Consider the following 24,394-nt stretch of genomic DNA (forward strand, 5'->3'; position numbering starts at 1 on the left):
ACCCAGTCTGACACTCTTAACCAGGGGTCAGCAACCTTTTTCAGCCATGGGCCGGTCCACCGTCCCTCAGGCCATGTGGTGGACCGGACTATATTTTGGGGGGGAAAGTGAACGAATTCCTATGCCCTACAAATAACCCAGAGATGCATTTTAAATAAAAGGACACATTCTACTCATGTAAAAACACCAGGGAGGCCCCACAAATAACCCAGAGATGCATTTTAAATAAAAGGACACATTCTACTCATGTAAAAACATGCTGATTCCCGGACCATCCGTGGGCCAGATTGAGGAGGTGATCCAGCCCACAGGCCTTAGGTTGCCTACCCCTGCTCTTAACCAATGCACCACACTGCCTTTCCGGTGTGTGTTCCCTCACGCGGAAGTTACCTATGAGTTCCCTTCGTACCACCAGATAAGAAGAGCACTCTGCGCCTGTGACGTTAGCTTGCATAATTCCTCCGATTTGAAAAGAAACTTTTATGGAACGTTCCATGCCTGGCAAATCAGCAAGGAGAAAGGGGGGAGGGGAGTTTGGCCAAGGTTGCTGCTGCTGCCATCTTGGGACCAAGCAGTATTCATGTTACAGCGTCTCAAGATATCAAGTGCAAGAATCCCAGTCTCAAGTACTATCGCAGGAAGGAGAAGTCCTCTGACTATGAAAAGCATTGTCCGAAGGAGCAGCACCAGATAAATATCACCTAGCAACCAGCAGCGCTGACACACAGTAACCTTCAGGGAGCCCTGAAGAAACACAAAGGCTTTTTGTGCAGAAGCCTTTAAGAGCATAGGTTGGGATTATTTTCCTAATTTAGGTGCCAAATTGGGGTCTTAGCTCGCACAACTTCTGGGAAAAAAAACTGGTTTTTGATCTGGAAACCCACCCCTGTTAAACTCTCTGCTCAAGGTTAAACAGGTCGAGGTAACATTCCTCGCTTTGAAGTGGTTATCCCGTGTAAATAAGTAGAATTAATCCAGTGTATGGAAGGATGAGAATTAAAGCTTCCTCTTTCTCATGTTACTGACAGGGGCTGTGGGTGACCAACACATCTGGTGAGATCCAGATATTGTTCACGCCAGCTCCACACCCCAATAATCACATTTACAGGGGGACACACACACCACCACACACATTATAAATAGAAAGCCCTCCATTTGATAGTAAACTACTTTTGGGTTAAGCAAAGACTTCTTAGTACAAGAAGTTGGGCCTACAACAAAATACTGCAGCATGGAGTATGCCTGTTCGTTTCTTCTCAGCCAGCCAGTCCCTTTTTTCAGATCACTCCATTCCATTCCGCTATTCTGCCATCGCTGTTTTCTGTTCCTCTTCCTCCACAGAGACACACACATGTTCTGTGACTTCTGGACATGCTGATTCCCCATTGGGCTGTTGGGAGGGTTCCCCCCTGGGATTTTCTTTCCTCCCAAGACTTCTCTACTTCCCAAATACTTTCCTTGTGTGTGGATGGTGCAGTTTTGGCCATCTCATTGGGCCCAGGCTTTCCCTGCCCCATAAGGTTAGATGTTTCTGTACGTGTTTGATTAACCTGACTTTTATATGTTTCAAATGTGTATCTATATCGCTGTTTTACTGGTTTTCAGTTTTGTTTTTTGTTTCACTGTTAAATTGCTTGTTTTAAACTGTGCACTGCTTAGCTGTTTGGTTTTTTAAAAAAAAAATTTAAGAGGTATATGAAAGCTTTTAAGTAAAAAAAATGAAAGGCACATGGGAAATGAGTTTGTTGTCGGTATACATGACGGCAAACCAGCTGCAAGCTTCTCCCTAATATTTTGGTTCCATGCCAGGGAATTTTTGCAAAAATAAAAGCTACAATCCTAAACAAACTTGCTAGGCAGCAAGCCCCGTTGAACACTGCAAGATGTACTTCTGAGCAAACATGCATAGGATTGCACTATGAAGCTGTGATTCTCAACTCACCCATAGGAGACTAAACCGCACCGACCAGAGTGCAACCTCTGAGTCAACATATTTACTAATGCACTTTAACTCAGGTGCATAACTTCTATTCACAACTCGGAATTCACACTTAGCAGAGCAGATACATTATTTGTATACCTTAGGGCAGGGGTAATCAGTGTTGTGATCTCCAGATGTTGTTGAACCACAGTTCCCATCAGCCTCTGCCAGCATCAGTAATGCTAGCTGGGGCTGTTGAGAGTAGAAGTCCAACAGCTGGAGATCACTGTACTTACTACTCCTGAATTAGGGTTTCAACTTTTGATTTACTTGAATGAAAGCCCTGTAAAGCCCTACATGGCCCTGCAGATGTTAGAACCTGATTTAGAATAATGAAACACAAAAAAGCAATCATTAAAAAAACAATTAAACATTGATAGAATTAAAACTATATATATATAATCTATTAAAACCATACAAAACAGCATGGCACCAGTCCTTTCATTAAAAGCAGATAGTTCTCAAAAGCCTGATGGAATAAGAACAACTTTAGCTGCTGGTGCAAGGGCAACAAGGAGGGAGCCAGTCTAGCATCTCTAGGGAGGGAGTTACAAATCTGGGAGCAGCCACTGAGAAGGCCCTGTTCCTTGTCCCTACCAAGTGTGCCTACCAAGGCATACTCATTTGAGGGGATACGGTCTTTTAGGTAGCTTTCCTTTCCCCACCTCCCCATTACATCCCCCCAAAATTCTTAGATCTAGCAAGAACATCCTATAACATTTGGATCAAGCTCTTACCATAACAATGCAAGGAGGAGGCTACAATTCAAAGGTTTAAATAAATGTAAACTAAACAATAAAATTATTTCCCTTTTTCCTAGAAAGAATACTCCCTCCAGCCCAAGTGTCACAAGGAAAACGGGAATCATGTTATCAATGGCTCAGGTGAGTGTTTGAGATAAGTACGAGCCCAGGTAATGGGGACTGCTTCTGTAGCTGGGCCAAAATTTCTGAGACTTTTTCTTCACATAAGTGTCCTGCCCCCTTCAGAACTTTGGATGTGGTGTTATACTGAGCCAGACCATTGTTCCATCTAGCTGAGCATTGTCAACCCTGACTAGGAGTGGCCTCGCCAAGATTTGAGAACATAATGCTGAACTCAATCTCCGAATGGTGTGAGATTCTGGAGGTTCCAGGCGTGTACCCAGGGATCGATCTCCTTGGAATGAGGGACAGCAGAGACTGTGGTGTCTTTGGAATATCTGGTTTATTTATACCTATATGAAACCTGAAATATACTCAGAGTCCTGTAGTGATTTCATGCTCTTTATTGCAGCTTGTAAAACAGTGATTGATTTGCCCCCCCAAACCTCAGGCTTTTATATACATTATTTACACAATGAGTCCCGTCCGACTGGCTGATTCTGCTTCCCTCCTGGAGCCTGATTGGTCTTTTCGTGCAGGCCAATCGGATGTTGCATTCTACGATCCTACCAGCCTAATAGGCTGGTTAACTTAAGCTTGTTGCATTCTAGGATCTTACTTGCCTTACTTGCCTATTGTTCTAGGATCCAAGGTTAGTACATAACAGAACCTGAGCCTACAGTGGAGGGGCTCACAGCATTAACACCCCAAGAAGGCCCTGCTTCTCCCATAGCCACAATCTTGGATTCAAGCAACAATCAAGCATGTCTCCCTTCTCACGCTTCTGCCTGCGGCCTGCTTCCAGTTCAGCTCTCTCTCTCACACTGCCTTTTGTCTTTCTCACTACCAGCCAGGCGAGGGAGGGAGACCCACCCATTTGCCCTTCCTTTCTTATACCAGCGATCCATACACAGTGGGAAGGTAAACGGCGTTTCTGTGCGCTGCCCTGGTTCGCCAGAAGCGGCTTAGTCATGCTGGCCACATGACCCAGAAGCTGTACGCCGGCTCCCTCGGCCAATAAAGCGAGATGAGCGCCGCAACCCCAGAGTCGTCCACAACTGGACCTAATGGTCAGGGGTCCCTTTACCTTAGGTTAGTGGCTATCACTGCCTCCTGTGGAAACAAGTTCCATAGTTTAACTAGGTGCTGTGCATGAAGATGTGCTGTCTTTTATCTGCACTGAATCTTCTGGTGTTCGGCTTCAGAGCAGAGTGCAAGCAACCTCAGCAGAGCAGCCTTTCCAAAGTCAAAGTCTTCCATGATGTAAGATAGGCAACATTTTCATTTTCTGTTTCTTTCAACGTAGAGGCAAACACAGAAATGCCGGCAGTGGTTTAATCCCCAATGATGCAACAAGCTGATTGATACAGAAGTGCCTCACTGCCGATTAGCGCGAGAATAAACTCGCTTTCTATCTGAAAAGGCTGGCTGCATGCAGAAGGACCCAGGTTCCCCGGAAAAGTTCTCAGGTCTCAGGTGCTCTGAACTGCCTGAAACCCTGGAGCTGCTGCATGTCAGAACAGGCAATGGAACATTGGTAACTCGGAAAAGATGGCATCATCTCTTCATAGGCAACTACTGACTTTGCTGTGGAACATTAAATGTTGAGCTTTGGTGCTGGAAGTCCATTGGGGAGTTTCTTGAACCTTGTAGTATCATGACCTCACTCTGCCAACAAATGCTTCTGTTTATTTTAAGACATTTCAAGTTCTGCTTTTCTTGGAATGATCAATGAGGCTTGCACACATGCATAAAAGTAATGTCAACAACAATAAAGCCCCAGTAAGAAATCCACATTTTATCTTTTTTCAAAAAAACAAAACTACCCTCTTGAAATACAAATGGCGTTCAGTGTTTTCTAGAACAGGGAAGCCCAACTTTTCATATCAAGTAGGCCACAAGAATACTTTAACACAGAACCCGCAGGCTGAAGCCTGCCTTGTTGTGCAGTGGGTGGGAACGAGGGCAAAATTTGACATGCCGCCCCCAGCCCTGGAACTGCCTTGCCAAAGCCATCTAAGCACGGCGCCTAGCTTTGGGAAGGAGGCGCAAGGCTCTGGTGAGGCCCTAGAGCCCTCACCTCTCCTTTTCAAAGCTGGGAAAGCACTAACTAGGCTTTGGGACTAGCAATGACAAACCTAGACAGCGTCTTAAAAAGCAGAGAAATCACCTTGCCAACACAGGTCTGTATATTTAAGGCTATGGTTTTCCCAGTAGTGATGTATGGAAGTGAGAGCTGGACCATAAAGAAGGCTGATCGCTGAAGAATTGATGCTTTTGAATTATGGTGCTGGAGGAGACACTTGAGAGTCCCATGGACTGCAAGAAGATCAAACCTATCCATTCTGAAGGAAAGCAGCCCTGAGTGCTCCCTGAAAGGACAGATCCTGAAGCTGAGGCTCCAATACTTTGGCCACCTCATGAGAAGAGAAGACCCTGGAAAAGACCCTCCCAAATTGTTGGACTACAACTCCTATCAGCCCCAGCCAACATGACCAACAGACTGACTCGCCAGAGTGGTTTGTTCTCTAGTTATCTCCCGCTTGGACTACTTCAATGCGCTCTACATGGAGCTACCTTTGAAGGTGACTCGGAAACTGCAACTGGTGACTGGGAGCAGCCGCTGAGACGATATAACACCGGTCCTGAAAGACCTACATTGCCTCCCAGTACGTTTCCGAGCACAATTCCCAAGTGTTGGTGCTGACCTTTAAAGCCCTAAATGGCCTCAGCCCAGTATACCTGAATGAGCGTCTCCACCCCCATTGTTCAGCCCGGGCACTGAGGTCCAGCGCCGAGGGCCTTCTGGTGGTTCCCTCGCTGCGAGAAGTAAGGTTACAGGGAACCATGAAGAGGGCCTTCCTGGTAGTGGCACCCGCCCTATGGAATGCCCTCCCATCAGATGTCACGGCAGTAAGTAACTTATCTTACTTTTAAAAAACATCTGAAGGCAGCCCTAGTTTTTAATGTTTAATGCTGTATTGTGTTTTTAATATTCGGTTGGGAGCCACCCAGAGTAGCTGGGGAAACCCAGCCAGATGGGCAGGGTATAATAATAATAATAATAATAATAATAATAATAATGTAATGGATGATGGACACTGTAGTCCAGCAATATCTGGAGGCCACCAGCTGGGGAACGACTGCTTCACTCTCATAAGAACGATGGCAGCTAAACTTGGCGCCAGTTGCAGCTTCCAAATGTTTTTGTCAGTGAAGGGGGAATGAAGGATGCTTCCGTGTAGGAGCTGATCTTTAAATGTCCCTTGGCCATTCACATGGCATGTGAGGTATTGCAAAGCGTCATCTTCACTCGTAGGTGTAAATTAACAGAGAACATTATAAAAAGATCCATATTCAGCTCATCTCACTTCCACTCTGCAATGCAGCACCTTTGCAGCAGCTGTTAACACACTTCTTTTCAGGTTAAGTGGAGGGTAGTCATTGGTCCAGACCATGATGCTAAGCTACTGTTCAAGCTAAGAAGCAACACAGGAAGATACAGAGGGCTATGTAAGTCATTGCTAGCACCCAGAGGCACAAGGTTGCGCCCAACATTGGGGAGACCCATTGCACGTGTGTGACCTCACAAACTGGCGTATATGGCTATGGGAGAAACAAAGCCTTCTTGGGGTGTTAATGCTACAAGCCCCTCCTTTGTAGGCTCAGGTTGCATATAAACCATATATAAATAAATAAACCATGAATCCTAAAGACACCACTCAAAAAATGTGTACACAAGATGCTGATGAATTTTCACATGGACTGTAAGGAAGAAACAGAATGCCGACGGATGTGGAAAAATAGGAAACTGAGAGAAACCAAAATCGATTGATTAATCCATCCCTAGTTGTAAGTTACATTGCTTACTATTGCTACTAAACGGTGAAAGTTTGGGAAGAACCTGGAATTTGTACCCTGTACAACATGTGACCCAACAGGAGCTAAGGCAGAAAAGCGGGGTTGCCATATTCCAAAGCGCAAAAACCTGGACACATCTAAGGCACGCACCCCCCCCCACCATCCTGCATCTCCGTCGCTTGCCCCCTCCCTGCTGCTGACCCCTTCCTCGTCCGCCTGCTTGCGCCCTCCTCCCCTCCCCTCTCTTACCTTTGCTGTCTTTGCCCTCCTGCTCATGAGACACTGTGTCTCCAGATGATGGGAAGCCAGAGGCCCGTGCAAGGCCTGGCAGCCAGCGGAGTCATCACCAGACCTAGCGCAGCCCCCAAAATTTAAAAAGTTATTTAACGTAAAATACAAAAATCCACCCAGAGGGGCATGATGGGCCCCCAAAAGAAGCCATGTCCGGGAAAACCTGGATTTATGGCAACCCTAAGGAAAGGTCCTACCCTGCCCAATTACCTCAGTGATTGGGACCTAGCATCAGCCCACCACTTTCCTCACCTGTTGTTGTTGTTCTTGGTCGTTAATTAGCATTTATACCCTGCCCTTCTCCTATAAAGTACCCAGAGCAGCTTGCAGAAAAGAATAACCAGAAAAGTTAAGACGTTTAAAAAAATAAATAACGGATTTTGCTTACAGGTGACCAGACATGCTACACAATGCCCTCTTAATATGCCCAGAGGCACTTGTTTTACCTTTAACGGGCACATGAGGCAGCAGTTCTTGCCAAAGGATTGCAGGTAGGGCGGAGGGCCCAATCCAGGACACCAGACCTGGAAAATTCTGTCGGCACATAATTCCCAGTAAGCCTTGGCAGCCAGAGCTTGTCCCTCCCCCATTTATATATTTGCACATATAAATATAAATTATCACGTGTCACATTGTGTTAAGGTCCTGTGTATACCCAAACTCTTTTAAGCACCTAGCAGCACTCCACCTCAGTGGTGAGCGGGCTGTGACCCAGAAACAGGGACTCATCACCACTTAGCTTATTTTGACTGAGGACGGTAGGGAACCATCAGCTTCCAGTGTTGGGTCCCCAGCAGTTGTAGAACTACAACTCCCATCATCCCTGACCGCTGGCCCTGCTAGCTAGGGATGATGGGAGTGGTAGTCCAACCACAGTTGGGGGTTTGAGAAACACTGGAAAGGACTGCGGTTCAATGCCAAAGCACCTGTTTTGCGCGCAGAATGCCCCTTATTTACTTATACCCCAGCATCTCCAGATTGGCTCCTGCTATTTGCAGCCCTACAGAGCCACTGTCACTCAGTGTAGACAATAGTGAGCTTAGATGGGCCAGCAGCCTGAGTCAGGATGAGGCAAACTTCATGTGCTCCTATGGCTTTGCCCAACAACTTGATCTCTCTCTCTCTCTCTCTATCCTGAGGAACAGTCTTCAGAGTGCACCTGTAGAACAAAGCAGTCTCTGGCTGCTGTGACCTGGGTGCTAATTCTGACACTGGCACCTGCTATTCCAGGCGTAGGAGGAAAGCTGCAAACGTTCCTGTCTAAATTGCCATTCTAGCAACTCCTCAGCTCCTTGAAAGCCGGCTTCTATAACTCATTGTTTTGCACCACGCTACCCACTTGCTAATTTACTTTCCACCTCCCAATATGTGTGTGTGTATTTCCTGAAATAATAAACACAAAATATTCTATTTTAGCATTGAAGGCACTGACAAAGTTCACAGCATGGACAACAAACATAGTGCAAAAGGGAGTCTATAGTGGCCCCCTTCTTAAGAGGTGTGGGCTGATGTGCTTTCTCTTTTTTTGCACAGTAAGTAATGTAATATATTACAGGATCTGAGGGAAATGGTTTTTGTTAGAGCAGAATGTGCTTGTCAGCAGGGGAGGGCCGCAACTATAGAGCCGCTCGCAGGGTCACGTGACCGCTTATTCTCGTTGCCTCTGAAAAGGTCTTTGCAGAAGTGAAAGAGCTTAGCAGTATACTGCCAAAAAGTCATGCACGCTTAGAAACATGCCGAGGTGCGGGAAAGAGGGAGAGGCTTAAGGCAGTGCCAGTGAGCTGAGGGGGAGAGAGAGAGAGCGACCAAGATCTGAAAGCCTAAATGAGCCAGAGGATGGAAGACCAGGTGAGGATCCCACCTGGGGCGACGGGACTTTACAGAGCAATGCTAGTCAAATCAGGTAAGTGCAAACATGAGGGTGCTTTCTGAGCAGCACAGTGCAAGATATCTATATGGCACTGGGTTTGTAGCAGAGCAGGCACACACCCACACCTATTTTCTTTGACAACAGGGATTGTAGCTCTCACACTGCCTAGGAATTTCTCTCTTGGATTGCAGAATCCCTATTGTATACGAATGGGTCCCCCTTTTGTTTCTCGTCGTCCACTGAATTTCGCTATCCTGAGATGTCCGATTTTGGTGGCAGATTCTTTTAAATCTTTCTCAGCTGCAGAAGATTTCGCTGTGCATAGTTGTAGCTTGAAAACTTATCAATCTAATTGCATTTAGAAAGATATTTTCTTTCTTTCTTTCTTTCTTTCTTTCTTTCTGGAAGACTGCCAGCAAATAAACCCTTGCTGAACTTTCTGTGACAATTTGCTCTGCCCTGTCAGCTGGGGCTGAGGGAGTGAACCCTGTTTCTGCGAGGTGTCTAGTTAATTATCTAATTAATGATGACGCGATGATGCAAATCGGTAGTTTTTGTATTGTTCCCGGACAGCCGTCACCGCTTAGCAAAAGTAAATAGTTGTTTTGATCATTTAGATTACATAGTATTTCTTCATATTGAGTATATCGTATCAGCAGGACTGGAGAGATTTGTTTTATACTCTTTAGAGGTGGGGAATCAATATTGCTGCACTGCTTCGTTGCAGTTATATTTTTAGAAAAATATTGCTGGCTACTGGAGTGGTTTTGGTGAACAGTAGCATGCTTGACATTTCAGAGAGGCATTTAAAATCATTCGCTGTGTTAACTCATCAGGGGAAGGAGAAATATGTAACTTGGCGTGTTTATATGACTGCAGTCTTTTAGACCTTTCTTTTCCCAGAGAAGATGGAGCTCCGACTCACTTAAATAGGAAGTTGGATTGCACCTGTATTAGCTAAGGGTGGGTTCCCATGTGCATAAGCTGGTTTAGCCATGTGCAACAGAGTTTAATCTTCCTTTACCTCGAGATCTGATAAGGAGTAAGGACGATGACCCAAGATGAAGTCGGCCTCAGTTTCCAGACGCCTTGCTGCATTATGAATACGGGCAAATTAGATGTGGTTAATTATTTAATGTTTCACATGCGGACCACACAAAGGGGGCTTGGCCCTTCCTTCGGGAGCTTTTGTTCCTGAAAAAAAAGGGCATCGCCTGACATTCGGGTGAGTGACGGGAGAGCAAATGGTGTCCCGTCAAAAGTTATGCTCAGTTTTTTTGCTGGCAGATAACAGGCATGGTGTGGGAATCTCTGCACAAGCCAAACTCCCACAAGCTGCTGAAGCAAAAGCTCTGTGATTAAAGGAATAGTTCAGAGTCACTGTTGGCTTAAATGGGCATATCGTGCGAGAAGTTTGGAGATGATTGGATAGGCAATTAATTGCAGAGACAGTTGGTAGAAAAGAATTAAGGGTCACCAAGGTTTGCATCAGCCTACCTAATCCCCAAACTCATGCGACTCCATGCCTACAAGAAATTCCTTATTCAGGGAATTAGGAAGAGGAGTGAATGTACTTGCACAGGGCTGCCCTAGAATTGAAGTGGTCAGGGAAACCTAGGCATGTAGGAACTCTTCTGTACACACTGAAAAGCACGTAAAGCTTTGGCCTGGAGTCCATGTAGCTCAAGTTCACAAGCGTGGAATCTGGTTCCTCATTCAGTATCTGTCCGGAAAATCAAAGCTTTGGTTTTTTGTTTTGTTTTTTAAAAGAAAAAGAATCAAGGTCCTAGACCTCATGATTGCAAATAAATCTTGTGCATGGTACAGTGGTACCTCGGGTTAAGTACTTAATTCATTCCAGAGGTCCGTTCTTAACCTGAAACTGTTCTTAACCTGAAGCACCACTTTAGTAATGGGGCCTCCCGCTGTCGCTGCGCGATTTCTGTTCTCATCCTGAAGCAAAGTTCTTAACCCGAGGTACTATTTCTGGGTTAGCGGAGTCTGTAACCTGAAGCGTATGTAACCCGAGGTACCAACTGTATTTGATTAGCAAATACTCCAAAATTAGAGTAGGAATGTACCTTAGGAGACAAGGCATTAACAGTTTCTCCTAGTCCTTTATCAGGCTGAGTATACAAGGTACATTTAAAGCACATGTATCTCCCCCCCTTCAAAGAATCATGGGAGCTGTAGTTTATCCCTCGCAGAGCTACAACTCCGATCACCCTTAACAAACTCTCCCCATAGGTTATAGTGGCAAATTACCTCAGTCCTCATGCATTCATCCCATTGCTTTTCAAAATAAATAAAAAAGCTCAAAATGTTGGCTGTGCAACAAGGTAAGTAAACAAAAGAAGAAGTAAATTTATGCAAGTGTTCTTAATTTGCAAAATTTATTGGGGACAAAAACTCCAGGTTGCAATTCTGTTCGTCATCATCATCATTATTTATTAAATTTGTATACCACCTTTCTTCTGAAGATCAGAGGACAGTTTACAACATAAAAAAAAAAAAATACATAGCATAATAACAACAACCCCCACCCACAAACACATTTAAAAGGCCATATATGATTTAATCAGCCAAGGCCCTGCATGAAAAGCAGTATTTTCACCTGATGCCTAACTTTTCGTAACTTTTGAGCATTTGCAAACTCCTCCATGTTCACAGATTCTTTTGCTCGCAGAATACAACGGTTCCCCACCCGTGTTCCAAACCTCCTACCAGCTCCCTGCCTCTCTCCAGCACAACCCTGCGATCTTCTATATCTCCGTTTCCAAAACAGGACCACGGGGCATCCAGCTGCCAGAGGTCTGGTTGCAAAGGTTGCGTCCATTGCATGCAGCCTAATTAAGAGACTAAAAAGGGCCCCGTTTCTGGATCATACGAAAGGCCCATCAATTCCACCGTACAGTTCCCCACACGGTTGCCAATTAGATACCGCTGGGAAGCCCTCAAGCTCTTGCCGGCCATTGCTTCCCACTGAGTGATATACTAACTCTGAAAATGGAGGTTCCATTTTGCCACTGCGACTGACAGCCACCGATAGACCCATCCTCCTCCTCCACCACCACACATGTGTCTTATCCCCCTTTATAGCCATCCAAGCTAGTCACCAGCAGCAGCAAATTCTGTACATTAATTTGAAGGAAACAGGGCAACGTCAGATGTTGCCTTATAGCTCAATATTGCCCACGCTGACTGGCAGTGGGCATACCTGAAGGAGCGTCTCCACCCCCAACATTCAGCCCGGACACTGAGGTCTAGCGCCGAGGGCCTCCTGGCGGTTCCCTCATTGCGAGAAGTGAGGTTACAGGGAACCAGGCAGAGGGCCTTCTCGGTAGTAGCACCCGTCCTGTGGAACACCCTCCCTTCAGATGTGAAGGAAATAAACAGCTATCTTCTCTTTAAAAGACATCTGAAGGCAGCCCTGTTTAGGGAAGTTTTTAATATTTAATACTGTATTGTTTTTAACACTTGATTGGAAGCCGCCCAGAGTGGCTGGGGAAACTCAGCCAGATGGACGGGGTACCAATTATTATATTATTATTATTATTATTATTATTATTATTATTAGGCAGCTTTCCAGGGATCCAGCCAGGATTTCCCCAGACTTCCTCACCTGGAGATGCCAGGGACTGAACCTTTTTCATGCAAGGCAAATGCTGTACCACTGAGCCACACAGTCTCTATAAAATATTTCCACGTTAATAATAATAATAGTAATAATAATTTATTGGTACCCCGTCCATCTGGCTGGGATTCCCCAGCCACTCTGGGCAGCTTCCAACAAAGATTAAAAATACATTAAAATGTCACACATTAAAAACTTCCCTAAACAGGGCTGCCTTCAAATGTCTTCTAAAAGTCAGATAGTTGTTTATTTCCTTGACATCTGATGGGAGGGTGTTCCACAAGGCGGGTGCCACTACCAAGAAGGCCCTCTGCCTGGTTCCCTGTAGCTTTGCTTCTCATAGTGAGGGAACCGCCAGAAGGCCCTCGGAGCTGGACCTCAGTCTCTGGGATGAACAATGGGGGTGGAGATGCTTCTTCAGGTATAAGCGGCTCACCATGCAGATCAAGGGATATCTGCCATGTCACCCTAGGGATGGGGCTTTTATTGTTTTTGTTTGTTTGTTTTGCTACTTTTAATGATGTGGGGGGAATTGTCCCTTTTCCTCTGTATGTTAAGATCATGTTAAGACCTTCAGGTGGCAGCCCTAACCAGATAATGTGGTGATAAGCAGAAGTGGGGGGAGAGCAGGTTCAAGGAAAGGAGGCTGAGGCAGAATGTCTTGGCCTGTGGTGTGTGTTAGTTCCGCTGTTCAGTGCATTCGCCGTCTGAGGTAAAGAAACGCTGTTACTTATCCTCAGCCTTTGCTTTAAAAGGTCCACTGGTGCCATCCAGAGACTACAACTCCCATCATTCCTGAGCATTGGCCATGCTGGCAGGGGCTGATGGGAGCAGGGCCGTCTTAACCATTGGCACTTAGGGGTGCACAGCACCCAGGCGCCGGGCTCTCAGGGGCGCCAGGCTGAGAGTCTGGGGCTGAGCATTGCATTCCAGGGAAGAGCCACTGACAGCCGAGCAGAACCCGTCAGAGTGCCGCAGGCTCTTTTGCTGTGGGCTGCTCTTCCTCCAACACTCGCCCCCAAACTCACGCCAAGCCGCGCACAGCAGAAGAGCCCGCGGCGCTCCAACGGGCTCTGCTCCGCTCAGCTGTTGGCTCTTGCCCCAGCTGCATGACGGCTAACTGTTTCAGTGCAGTACCCAGAGCACTGTATAACGTTGTGGGCGCTGCATGGCGCATCCTGTTGCATGCGCCAAGCTGTGGGTTTCTTTGCTGGCTTTTCCGCTGTCGGCGCACTCTCCCAGCGCCACCCAACGTGGGGTGCCAGCGTGAGAATGCAAGTGGCAGCGGAGGAAACATCTCCAGACGGGATCTGCCGCACGCCAACAGTGCCGACGGCAGCAACAAATCCCGATGAATAGGAGCATGCGGATCCCGTCCAGAGATCTTTCCTCCACTGCCACTTGCATTCTGGGTGGTGCTGGGAGCATGCACAGACAGCAGAAAAGCCAGCAAAGGAACCCGCAGCTTGGCGCACACAACAGGATGCGTCTCAGAGTGCCCACAACGTTAAACGGCGCTCCGGGTGCTGTGTGCACAGCCGCAACAGCCGCCATGCAGCAGGGGGAGGGGGAGGCAGCGGTGAACCCCACCAAACAGCAACCTAGGGGCGCAGGGTGGATCTTTGCACCCCGGCGCCGCAAAAGCTTAAGACGGCTCTGGATGGGAGTTGAAGTTCAACGAAATCTGGAGGGCACCAGTTTGAAGAAGGCTGTGGCGCATTTCTGTTAGCATGCCTAAGACAGGTGTGTTACTGAGGCACTAAATGAAGCACAGAATATAAAGTATGTCTCTGGCAGCATACGCACCCTACCTTTAGAGCACATGGCTTCCCCCAAAGAACACTGGGAACTGTAGTTTAGTCCTCACAGAGCTACAATTCCCAACACCCTTAAAAAACTACAATTCCCAGGATACCTTGTGGAGATGCGCTTTAAATGTGCTTAAAAGTATGGTTTGTACACAGGTTCAATCTAACAATGAGGCTGGGCAGGAGGTTGCCTAGATTGCAGGTTATTTCACATTTCTCGCCTTCAGTATTCTCAAAAAGGCATTAATATTGAGGTTTGGGCATTATGCTAACTTTAAAAGCAAGGGGATTAATCGACTCTTCAGTTGGCAAACCACCCTAGCCCTAATCTTTCATTCAGAAATCCGACTCTCTTCTTTGCTGGTCTGCGAATACAATAAGGCTGCAATCCTAAACACGTTTTACTAGGCCGTAGGCCCCATTGTACAAAGCACGTTGGCTTGCACTGTGGAAACTGCAAAGCAGAACCTTCAGAAACAATGGGGGGGATTGTGTGCTGTGAGGTTTTGCCTCTTTTGTGTCGGCTTGCGGAATGGAAATGAAATAAATTATCAGCCACTCCTCGGCCGCATGAAAACTATCTCTTGGCATTTGGCTTTTTGACACAGTGGAATGTGTATCCTGTTTGCAGACTTGAAAACATGTCATAAGAGTCCAGATGCACTTGGTGCCCCCAAAATCATATGGGTTTTTATCACCAGCCCCCCACAGTAACCCACTTGCCTGACCACGAAATGTGGAATTAAGGACCAGGGTCCTGCCTTTGACCACATACTCAAAATTTGATTTTACAACCAAACTGGCCTCTTACCCAGTTGCAGCCTGTTATGTAAGGGCCTTGGCTCCATGGGGGGAAAGGCCTCTCCATCCTAGGCCGGGCTATTTGGGAATTCCCCCGACTGGCTGCAAAGGAGGGCAGGACAGCCCGCCATCAGTTGGAATTCAGGTTGGCCAATCATTGGCCAGAGAGGACAAGGCTTGGGTGACGGACCAGAATGAAATCCTCACCATCTTAATTTAAAAGGGGGGGAAACGGCCCTTTTTCATTTTGACCATCTCTGCCTTTATTCATTCATTAAATTTCCATCAAAGGATCCCAGGCTGGCAAACCTCAGAGCTGAAGGCAATTAAAACATAGTTAAAATAAAACATATTTAAAATATTTAGAACGTCTATGAACATTTAGAAACAATCACATACCCCCACCGTTACGAATTTCACAGTTGCCATGGCCTGTGTCTTATCAGCCGTCAAATGCCTGGGTAAACAGGAATGTTTTTAAAAACCACTTGGAGCCACTGCCAAGAAGACCCTGTCGCAGAGGAAATCCATCCAGGCCGTAACTTGAGGCATCACCACCAATAGGGCCTCTCCTGATAGTTGTAGGGCCTGAGGTGGTTGATATTTAAACAATCCAATTTGCTAATCTACTGCAAATCCTTTAGAGATCAGTCAGTAGATCCTGATCTACCCATACCATGGAGTGTGAGACTGAGCTGCTAACTAAACCAATTAGGAGTAAGCTCCATTGAATTTAATGGGATTTACTTCTAAGTATACATGGTTAGTTAGGATTGTGCTGTAAGTCAGCCATTCCCGATTGTACTGTAACTGAGTTGGGCTTCAGCAGACTTGTAAAACAGGGATATTCTCAAACACACACACACAAAAAAACAAGGTTCAACAATAAAAGAACAAAAAATATAACAATTAAAAACAATATCTCTTTTCCATTTCCGTTTTTTGATTACTTACTTTCTGGACTTCCTCATACCTCCCTCTTTTGTATTCCAATCCAAATTGTTTGTCCAGCAATTTCTTTTCCACTTTTTTAATCCCAATCTTTAGCTTTATTAAAATATTGAAATATATAACTTCAACTTCTTTAAACCTGATCTTTAGTCTTAGTATCATATAACATTAAAATTTTCCCTCTTAATATCAAATTTCCATTTCTTTAAACATCTTTAATCCTAATCTTTAATCTTAGTCTATCATTTAATATCATTTAACAGGGATATTCTTCTACACCTTCAAAATCTCCACAGTGCTTGGTATTCCTGCTTTTCAAGAGGAGGTGAGGCACTGTCCTTCATTCTCTCTCTCTCTTTTTAAGGCATTATTTCTAAAATCCATTTTATTTGGACAAGGCTTTTTTGACAGAGTTCGGAAAATATCAGATTTGGTCACCGAAACCTTGAAAAGGAGGAGGGAGAGTTCAAGTTGGCATGGAAACCCTTTTGTATTTAATATCTGTACTTTGGCAGGCAAAATGCTACTTTTGTTTAATGGCCCACTGTAATGTCAGCTTCTTGGAAACACCAACTGTGTTAGTCAAGGAGAAAAGATTCCAAGTCTCACTTCTCAGGGACGTATATTGTCTCTGTACTTGAAGTAATGCCCCTTTCTCTGAAAAGTAACCTGAGAGCTTCAGTTTGCTGTTAAAGGAGAACTGGGGCGGCTGTTTCAGAAAGCACTATTGCAAAGGGCTTTACGACAGCATCCGCACGCCCTTTTCAGCCTCCAGAGACTGAAACAGGAGCATGGGGAGTTGTCTTAAAGGCCTTAGCAAAAATGGTATTTGAAGCAGTCCCAGGCTTCTCCCTTAAGAGAGCAGGCAGGTACTGATGGTGGGGGAGAGAAGGCTCCTTTCTCCTCTCTTGTCACCCACCTACCCACTTGCTTAAAGCAGAGCTGCTTCAAAGAGTGCTTTTGCAAAGAGCTTTAACACCGATGAGTAGGGGTGTAAAATTCTGCTGCCTTGGCTGTTTCCTGCTGGGAACATGGTGTGCAGCTAATGCAGGACTAAACCCTGACCTCCCACCCATAAATTGACCAGTGATATCCGCTGGCGGGCAGGTGGGTGTGGTTTGGGGGAAATGGCCTTGCAGGCAAAATTGGACCCATTCTTGGGTAAGGACCGGCCTGTGGGATGATAGTTCCCCATCCCTAGTATACAGGATATCAGTGGAGGGACAGGGACTACTGGAGACATGAAAATAAACTAAAAATTAACGGACTGCATTCAAGAAGTTCATTGACAAAGTTGTGCAACAAGATTTTAAGGGGACCGACTTCCAATTTAAGTTATATCAAATGAAATGGTCTTGATTTTTGTCCAGTGGTGATGTATCGCCTCTCAGCGGGGGAAGTCCTTTTCCCTTTCTTTCTCTTCTTACAAATAATGGGGAAGATGCTCTGTCATAGCACTGTTTGCACTGGGTAATTCTGTTGGCAATGAGGAGCACCACAGCCCTGGCTACTTATTTTGGTTGCAGCTTTTTTTTAAGTAAGAAAAACTGTGAAATAGTCTGTTGTTTCATTTGATGTGGTAAATCCACTCCCTCCAATATGGTAATTCACTCCAACGTTAGAATTTCGCCTTTGAGGGCTACTTTTGCTTCACCCTCCTGAAGGCACTAAAAAATCGCTGTCCAATTACTTTAGTTTAGCGCTAATTTAAATTGTGGCTTCAGGCAACACAGCATATAGCGCTGAGTTACCCAGCAACACCCTACGCTGTGGCCAAAACCCTTCAGCATTGTTCAGTCACAAATAAGCTCTGTTCAGCCAAGGTCCCCTGAAAAATTAATTAATAGCTTCCTCTTTGTAGCTTCTTGCCATTCTGTTGCTTCCTGTTCAGTATGACTGTGAGGAATAATGATTAAGTGCCTCTTAATTAATAAGCTCCTCCACTCCGGTAGAGCTTTGACTACATCATCTTCCATTTCCCCCTTTTCTTAGGTAGCTAAAACAATATAATTTTGCTACAAAAGAAAGAAAACAAAATGGAATAAAAGAAAGCCAGCCGTTAAAGCTTTTCCCTGCAGTGAACAGAACCTGCCTAATTAAGGAGCAATTAGTCACTTATCGCCCAGCTATGCTGAACAGGAAACAATTAATGGAGCAGAAACCAAGCTTTTAACTAAAGAAAAGTCTGCCCTAAAAAATGTTAGCCTGAGAGACAAAGGATGAAATGGTGAAAACGGCAATGATCAATTGGGCTATAGATGTGGGCCACAAATATAGAGTTAGATTTGTGGGGGAAGCTACGGCGTGCTATGGCTCTTAAGGAAAATTATTGGGAAATGATTTACAGGTGGTACCTGTCGCCAAATGAATTAGCGAAAATGTATAAGTCAGACTCAGGTAAATATTGGAAGTGTACAGGTACAGATGGAACCTTTTGTCACATGTGGTGAACCTGTAGAGTACTTAAATAATATCGGGAAATGATATAAAATGAATTGAAAAAATTGTTTCGGAAGACCTTTCCAAAGATGCCATCCTGTTAGGAATAATGAGGTCCAAGGTACCAAGTAAACAAACAAATTTGTTTATGTATGCCACTACAGCAGCGAGAATACTATATGCACGAAAACGGAGAGAGGAGATCGTACCTACGAAGGAGGAGTGGCAGATGAAATGGAATATGCAGAATGAGCAAGAAGAGGAAAGATTTAAAGAGGAATGGAAGCCATTTGTAGACTACCTAAAATACCATTGTAAAGATGTTAGAGCTTTAGTCGGTTTGGAGTAAGCTCAGCAGTTATAGCTTATAGTGGTACCTCGGGTTAAGTACTTAATTCGTTCCGGAGGTCCGTACTTAACCTGAAACTGTTCTTAACCTGAAGCACCACTTTAGCTAATGGGGCCTCCTGCTGCTGCCGCGCCGCCGGAGCCCGATTTCTGTTCTCATCCTGAAGCAAAGTTCTTAACCTGAAGCACTATTTCTGGGTTAGCTGAGTCTGTAACCTGAAGCGTATGTTACCTGAGGTACCACTGTAATGAGAAGAATTTGAATGTTTAAATAGTTAGAAAAAATAGAATATGCAACAGGAATGGGAAACTTAGGGAGCCATGGAAGGATGGACAGGAAGTCGATGCAATAGAATAATGGATTGACGTAATGTATCTATTGTTTCTTCTCCAGTTCTATATTTTGTACTCTTATGAATTCATAAATAAATAAAACAGTCAGCAGCGCTTTGGTACTGGACAGACTGGGTTGCAATTACATTTTGTTGTGGGAGAAACATGGAAGGAAAGCATACACTGTGGGAAGAGCTGTAGCTCAGGGATAGAGCAGTTGCTTTGCATCCAGAAGGTCCCAGGTTCAATGCCCGGCTTCCTCAGGAAGGACTGGGAAGAAAGCTGCCAGTCAGTGTAGACCAGGCATCCCCAACCTTCGGCCCTCCAGATGTTTTGGACTACAATTCCCATCATCCCTGACTTCTGGTCCTGTTAGCTAATAATAATAATAATAATAATAATAATAATAATAATAAAATTTTATTTATACCATACCCTTGCTGGTTCAAAAACCGGGCTCAGGGCAGCTAACAACAAATTTAAAATACTTAATTATAAAAGCAGCATAAAACACAGTATAAAAACATGAATAACAATAAAATTCAAAAATCAATTTAGGGGAAATAAGCATTAGATAATCCCCAGGGCTAGCTGGCTGAATTGGTCCTACCTGGGCTAGCGAGGAGACCAGGGGAGAATTAGCTGTGGTGTCTCAGAGCAGGTGATCTTCATAAAAGGGGAGGGGGAGGGAAGGGAAGGGAAATAAAAGATCAGGCTGAATTCAAATTAAAGGCCAGGCGGAATAGCATTGTCTTACAGGCCCGATGGAAGGAGGTTGAATCCTGAAGGGCCCTAGTCTCATGGGACAGAGCATTCCACCAGGTCGGAGCCATCACTGAAAAGGCCCTGGCCCCGGTGAAGGATAGTCTGACTTCCTTAGGGCCCGGGACCTCTAAACTATGGTTATTCATGGACCCCCTAAGCCACAAATGGATCATGGGAGTTGTAGGCCAAAACATCTGGAGAACCGCAGGTTGGGGGTAGACAGTACTGAGCTAAAGGGATCGCCAGTATGACATAAGACAGCATCCTATGCTCCTAAAGCAGTGGAAATGCAATTTGACGGCCATGATGTGTTCTGGATTCTCCGTTAAAAAAGTTGAGTAAGCAAAATATAGCACTTCCAGAGTAAAGGTTAGTGTTGAAGCCACCTTCGTACCACAGTGCAAAATCCTGGTCGGCAGCACATTTCTAAAGATATTAGCAGAGCTGTCGGCAGTATGGTTTAATAGCTGAAAGTATCAGAGGAATTGATCGTCCTCCTAATTAAAAAAGATTTAAAGAAGTGGTGCTTTTAGCTTGGATAAAAAACATCTATTGATGGATATGAAAGATTTAGGAGATCAAGAATTAAATTCCCAGGTATCAGAAAAGGTTATTTATGTATGCAACAACTGTGGCCCGTGTTTCATTAGCCCCAAAATGGAAAATGAGCGAGGTCCCAACTAAAGAAGAATGGAAACTTCAAGTTGACAGAATATAGAATAAGAGAACAAGAAGAGCATACGTTTAAAGAAGATTGGAAAACGTTTATTGAATATATGGGAAATAATTGTGTACAGCTGAAAACGCTGGCAGCATTAAATTCAACAGTGTAAATAAGTTGTGTAATAATGGAAAACCAATTGGTATAGTTTTTGTAAAATATGCAGGGATATAAGATATGCAAAATGAACCATGGAAAGAGAAGAAGGGAGGTCATTGATATCTTAAGTATGTAAAAAAATTATCTGAAATTGTAAAACAGAAAATTTAATAAAAATTGTATTTATTTCTTTTAAAAAAGAATGGTGTAGAAAATTTGCTTAGGGAACATTTTTCATCCTCTGTCAAAGCACAAGAACTTGCGCTCACTTAATAGAATTAATAGGCAACAGCTTTAAGCAAATGACAATGCTTCTTTATGCAGCCTATTTTTATCTTGCCACAAAACATGGAAGTGGCCTTTTTAGAGTGATGCTTCTTTTTAGAAGGCTGGGGAAAAAATAGGTTCTAATTTTTTTATTTTTTTATTTTTAATTGAATTATCTGCTGCCAGTCTGCCATCAGCAGCATAGTATCCGGGGCTGTTCCTCACAACTGTGGAGAAGCAGTTGCTGTGACATCATCACTCATGGGTTGGGTTTGAGCACAACCCTTCTAATGCCTCAGTATATAAATATGTAGGGACGTGGGTGGCGCTGTGGTCTAAACCACTGAGCCTCTTGGGCTTGCTGATCGGAAGGTCGGCGGTTCGAATCCGTACGACGGAGTGAGCTACTCTGTCCCAGCTCCTGCCAACCTAGCAGTTCGAAATCACGCCAGTGCAAGTAGATAAATAGGTACCGCTCCAGCGGGAAGGTAAACGGTGTTTCTGTGCACTCTGGTTTCCGTCACAGTGTCCCGTTGCACCAGAAGTGGTTTAGTCATGCTGGCCACATGACCTGGAAAGCTGTCTGTGGACAAACACCGGCTCCCTTGGCCTGAAAGCGAAATGAGGGCTGCAACCCCATAGTCGCCTTTGACTGGACTTAACCATCCAGGCGTCCTTTACCTTTTTTACCTATATAAATATTTGTGTGGCAGCATGCAGAGGTTGAATTTGATTCAGGGCAGTGTGCAGCTGCCTTGCCATGGTCTGATTTTCCTGAAAACTCAGCACAGGCCAAAGACTCGGCCACACTGAGTGGTTCTTGACCAGAACACTTGGATGTGCACATGTGCTGAAAGAACCGCATTGGCCGCCAATCAGCTATTGGGCCATGTTCCGGGCCTTGTTGCTAACAAATAAAAGGCCCTGAACAGCTTTGGGACCAGGTTACCTGAAAGATTACCTGCCCCTGTATTGACCTGCATCAATCTGTATTAAGTCTGACCCTCCTTGTCAGATCTTCCTTCCCTAGCAGAGATCGTTCACATTTTAAAATGCTTCCCACCCCACCCCCACTTCTCCTCCAGTTGCCATGGAGTCTAAAACATTACCAAATACCCCAAACAGATTGTAAATGATTGCCAGTGTGACTAATCTAATTCTGTCAGATGTGGTCTTAAGACTAGTTTGAACTGCAATGGGTTTGGCTATCTCTCGGCATAGAGATCAGCATCGCCAGCTGCCCTGATTTTACTCTTGTGAGACAGGTGTGTAACAAGAAGGTGTTGCTGCCATCTTGGTCCGAGAGACCACGAGATGCCAAGTAAGAGAGGTCATTGATAGATCTGTTATTGGATTTAACATTCATTGGTGAAAAGGAAGGTAGGGCTGTTATATTAGGAAATAAGGGACTCGGCTATACAACTGCAAATGAAAAGTTTTGAATGCATTGTAAAGTGCAATATACAATTGTGGCACCAGATGGCGAATGTGAGTTATAGCAAATTCAATGAATTTTTCAAAACGGTTTTTAAAAAAAAAAACAAAAAACATTTCACAATGTTTTTAACGTGTGTGTAGATCCCACCCCAAACTGCGGAATGCTTTGTACACTGAAAAGTGCTGTAGTAGGAATAACGTTGCTCCTTTTGAAAAGCAAAAGTGAACGAGGGAACAACAAGGTTTTCAAGTTTGTCGGTAAGTGATCAGAAGAGGGGAAATCAGAGAAAGAGGAAAATAATCAAGCAGAGATTGGACGCAGGTTCCCTTTTCTTTGTTGGGCGTTCCTACTTCATGCTAGCTGTTTCTTTGCAAGATCGTCTGCATTCTAAAGCTAAACGTTGCATTTTATCAGCCCAAAGGTCGTGTGCTGAAGCTCATTATGTTTGCAAGCTGAACCGTCACTGAAATCAGTGAAGCTGACTTCAAGGGAGTTGTGCATAGGATTACAGCCACACTGATCCTAATAAATGGGGTATTATTATGTACTGCTACTCTTTGGTGTATGTGCGTACATATACATACAGTAGACCAACAGAGCTGGGGGAATTTCTGGACTCTCCTTGGGGACGTCATAATGAACTTCTGCACTTAAAAATGCCCCACTACTCCATGGCCTAATGATTTTGCCTTGTGGTTAAGGGCAGAAGCTATCAGGAGGAAGTTCCGGATCCAGGTGTAAGATTCAAAATGTTGATGACTACAAAAAAATGCCAAGATCCTAGTTACTGAGTACTATGTGTCCTGTTAGCTTTGCCACGTCAATATTCAGAAACTGTTCCCTTTGTTTCCAGAGAGAACCTTCCTTACGAAGTTCATGTTTCTGCAAGGTGAGGTCCAGCAAAAACCTGCTATACCTCTCCTTTTTGTAAATATTTGTCTGAAACTCACTCGGCTTGTTGAAGTATGTTCATGCTTCAGTCACTCTGAGCTCTGCACTGATCCATACAATCTTTCTGGCAATCCTTCTGAGCTGTCTCCAGGTCAAGATTCTGCTCTCCGTCAAGCCAGGCACCTGGTAACGTTTGCAAGTGCACCGTGCTCTGCGTGCTGCTCAGTGCCGGCCCTACTATCGGGCAGGATGAGGTGGCCACCTCAGGCAGCAGGTGTTGGGGAGCAGGGCAGTGTTGAGGGTGTTGGGGACCAGGTCTGTGTTTTCCACGCAGACTGTCTGCACCCTCTAAACCAGCCTGCTGCCCTCAGGTATGGTGGGAGATACGCTGTCCTGTTACCAGCATTGAAATAAGATTCAACCGGCCGTCCAGTCAGCTTCTGTACATGGAATAGGAGGAAGGGCGCCATCTTGCCTTTTGCCACAGGCGGCAAAATGTCTTGAGCCAGCCTTGGTACTGCTGCACAAGACAAAAGCCACTATTATTCTCATAGGCCGAGGTGGGAAACTTCTTTAGTCCAGCAAGCCTGATCCTTATCTGCCCCCCCCCCATAGGCCAGCTCTGGCAAATGGGCAGGACAATCCACCTGTCAATCACTTGATGTCATCACGATATTGGCAGGTGGTTTGTCCTATCAAAGCCCCTTGTTCGGCTCTCCCCAAGTGTCTGGCAGTGCCTTGGTTTTCGGGCACTTACGAACCATAGAGCAAGGAGATTTGACAGCCATCTGTCAGATGTTTGGGAAGCAGCATGCAAAGAGCACAGGAGTGGCTTTCTGCAAGTGTTGAAAAGTGCGCACTCTTTCACACAAGCCCTTGTACATGTGTAAAGACGGCTTGTGCCTGCATTCAGTGTAATGTGTGAACAAGCCTTTTGTTTCTGTTTGTGGCCAGAGCAAGGAGGAGCTCCCGACCTCAGTCTTGAGATACCTTCCTGTCCACTCATTGCCATCAATTTCTTTGGTTTCGAACA

General features: G+C 45.0%; 1 protein-coding gene across 1 annotated transcript in view; it reads left to right on the forward strand.

The window, feature by feature from the left end:
- The first annotated feature begins 8,596 nt into the window (after positions 1–8,596).
- FAM107A (family with sequence similarity 107 member A) overlaps positions 8,597–24,394 on the forward strand; it is a 34,732-nt gene continuing 18,934 nt past the window's right edge. Inside the window, exon 1 of the mRNA XM_080995922.1 lies at positions 8,597–8,899. Within this exon, the coding sequence (XP_080852048.1) occupies positions 8,821–8,899 (79 nt within the window). The 5' untranslated portion in view covers positions 8,597–8,820. The remainder of the gene's footprint in view (positions 8,900–24,394) is intronic.

The sequence above is a fragment of the Podarcis pityusensis genome (assembly GCF_964106645.2).
Source record: "Podarcis pityusensis genome assembly, chromosome: 2".
Lineage (NCBI taxonomy): Eukaryota > Metazoa > Chordata > Lepidosauria > Squamata > Lacertidae > Podarcis > Podarcis pityusensis.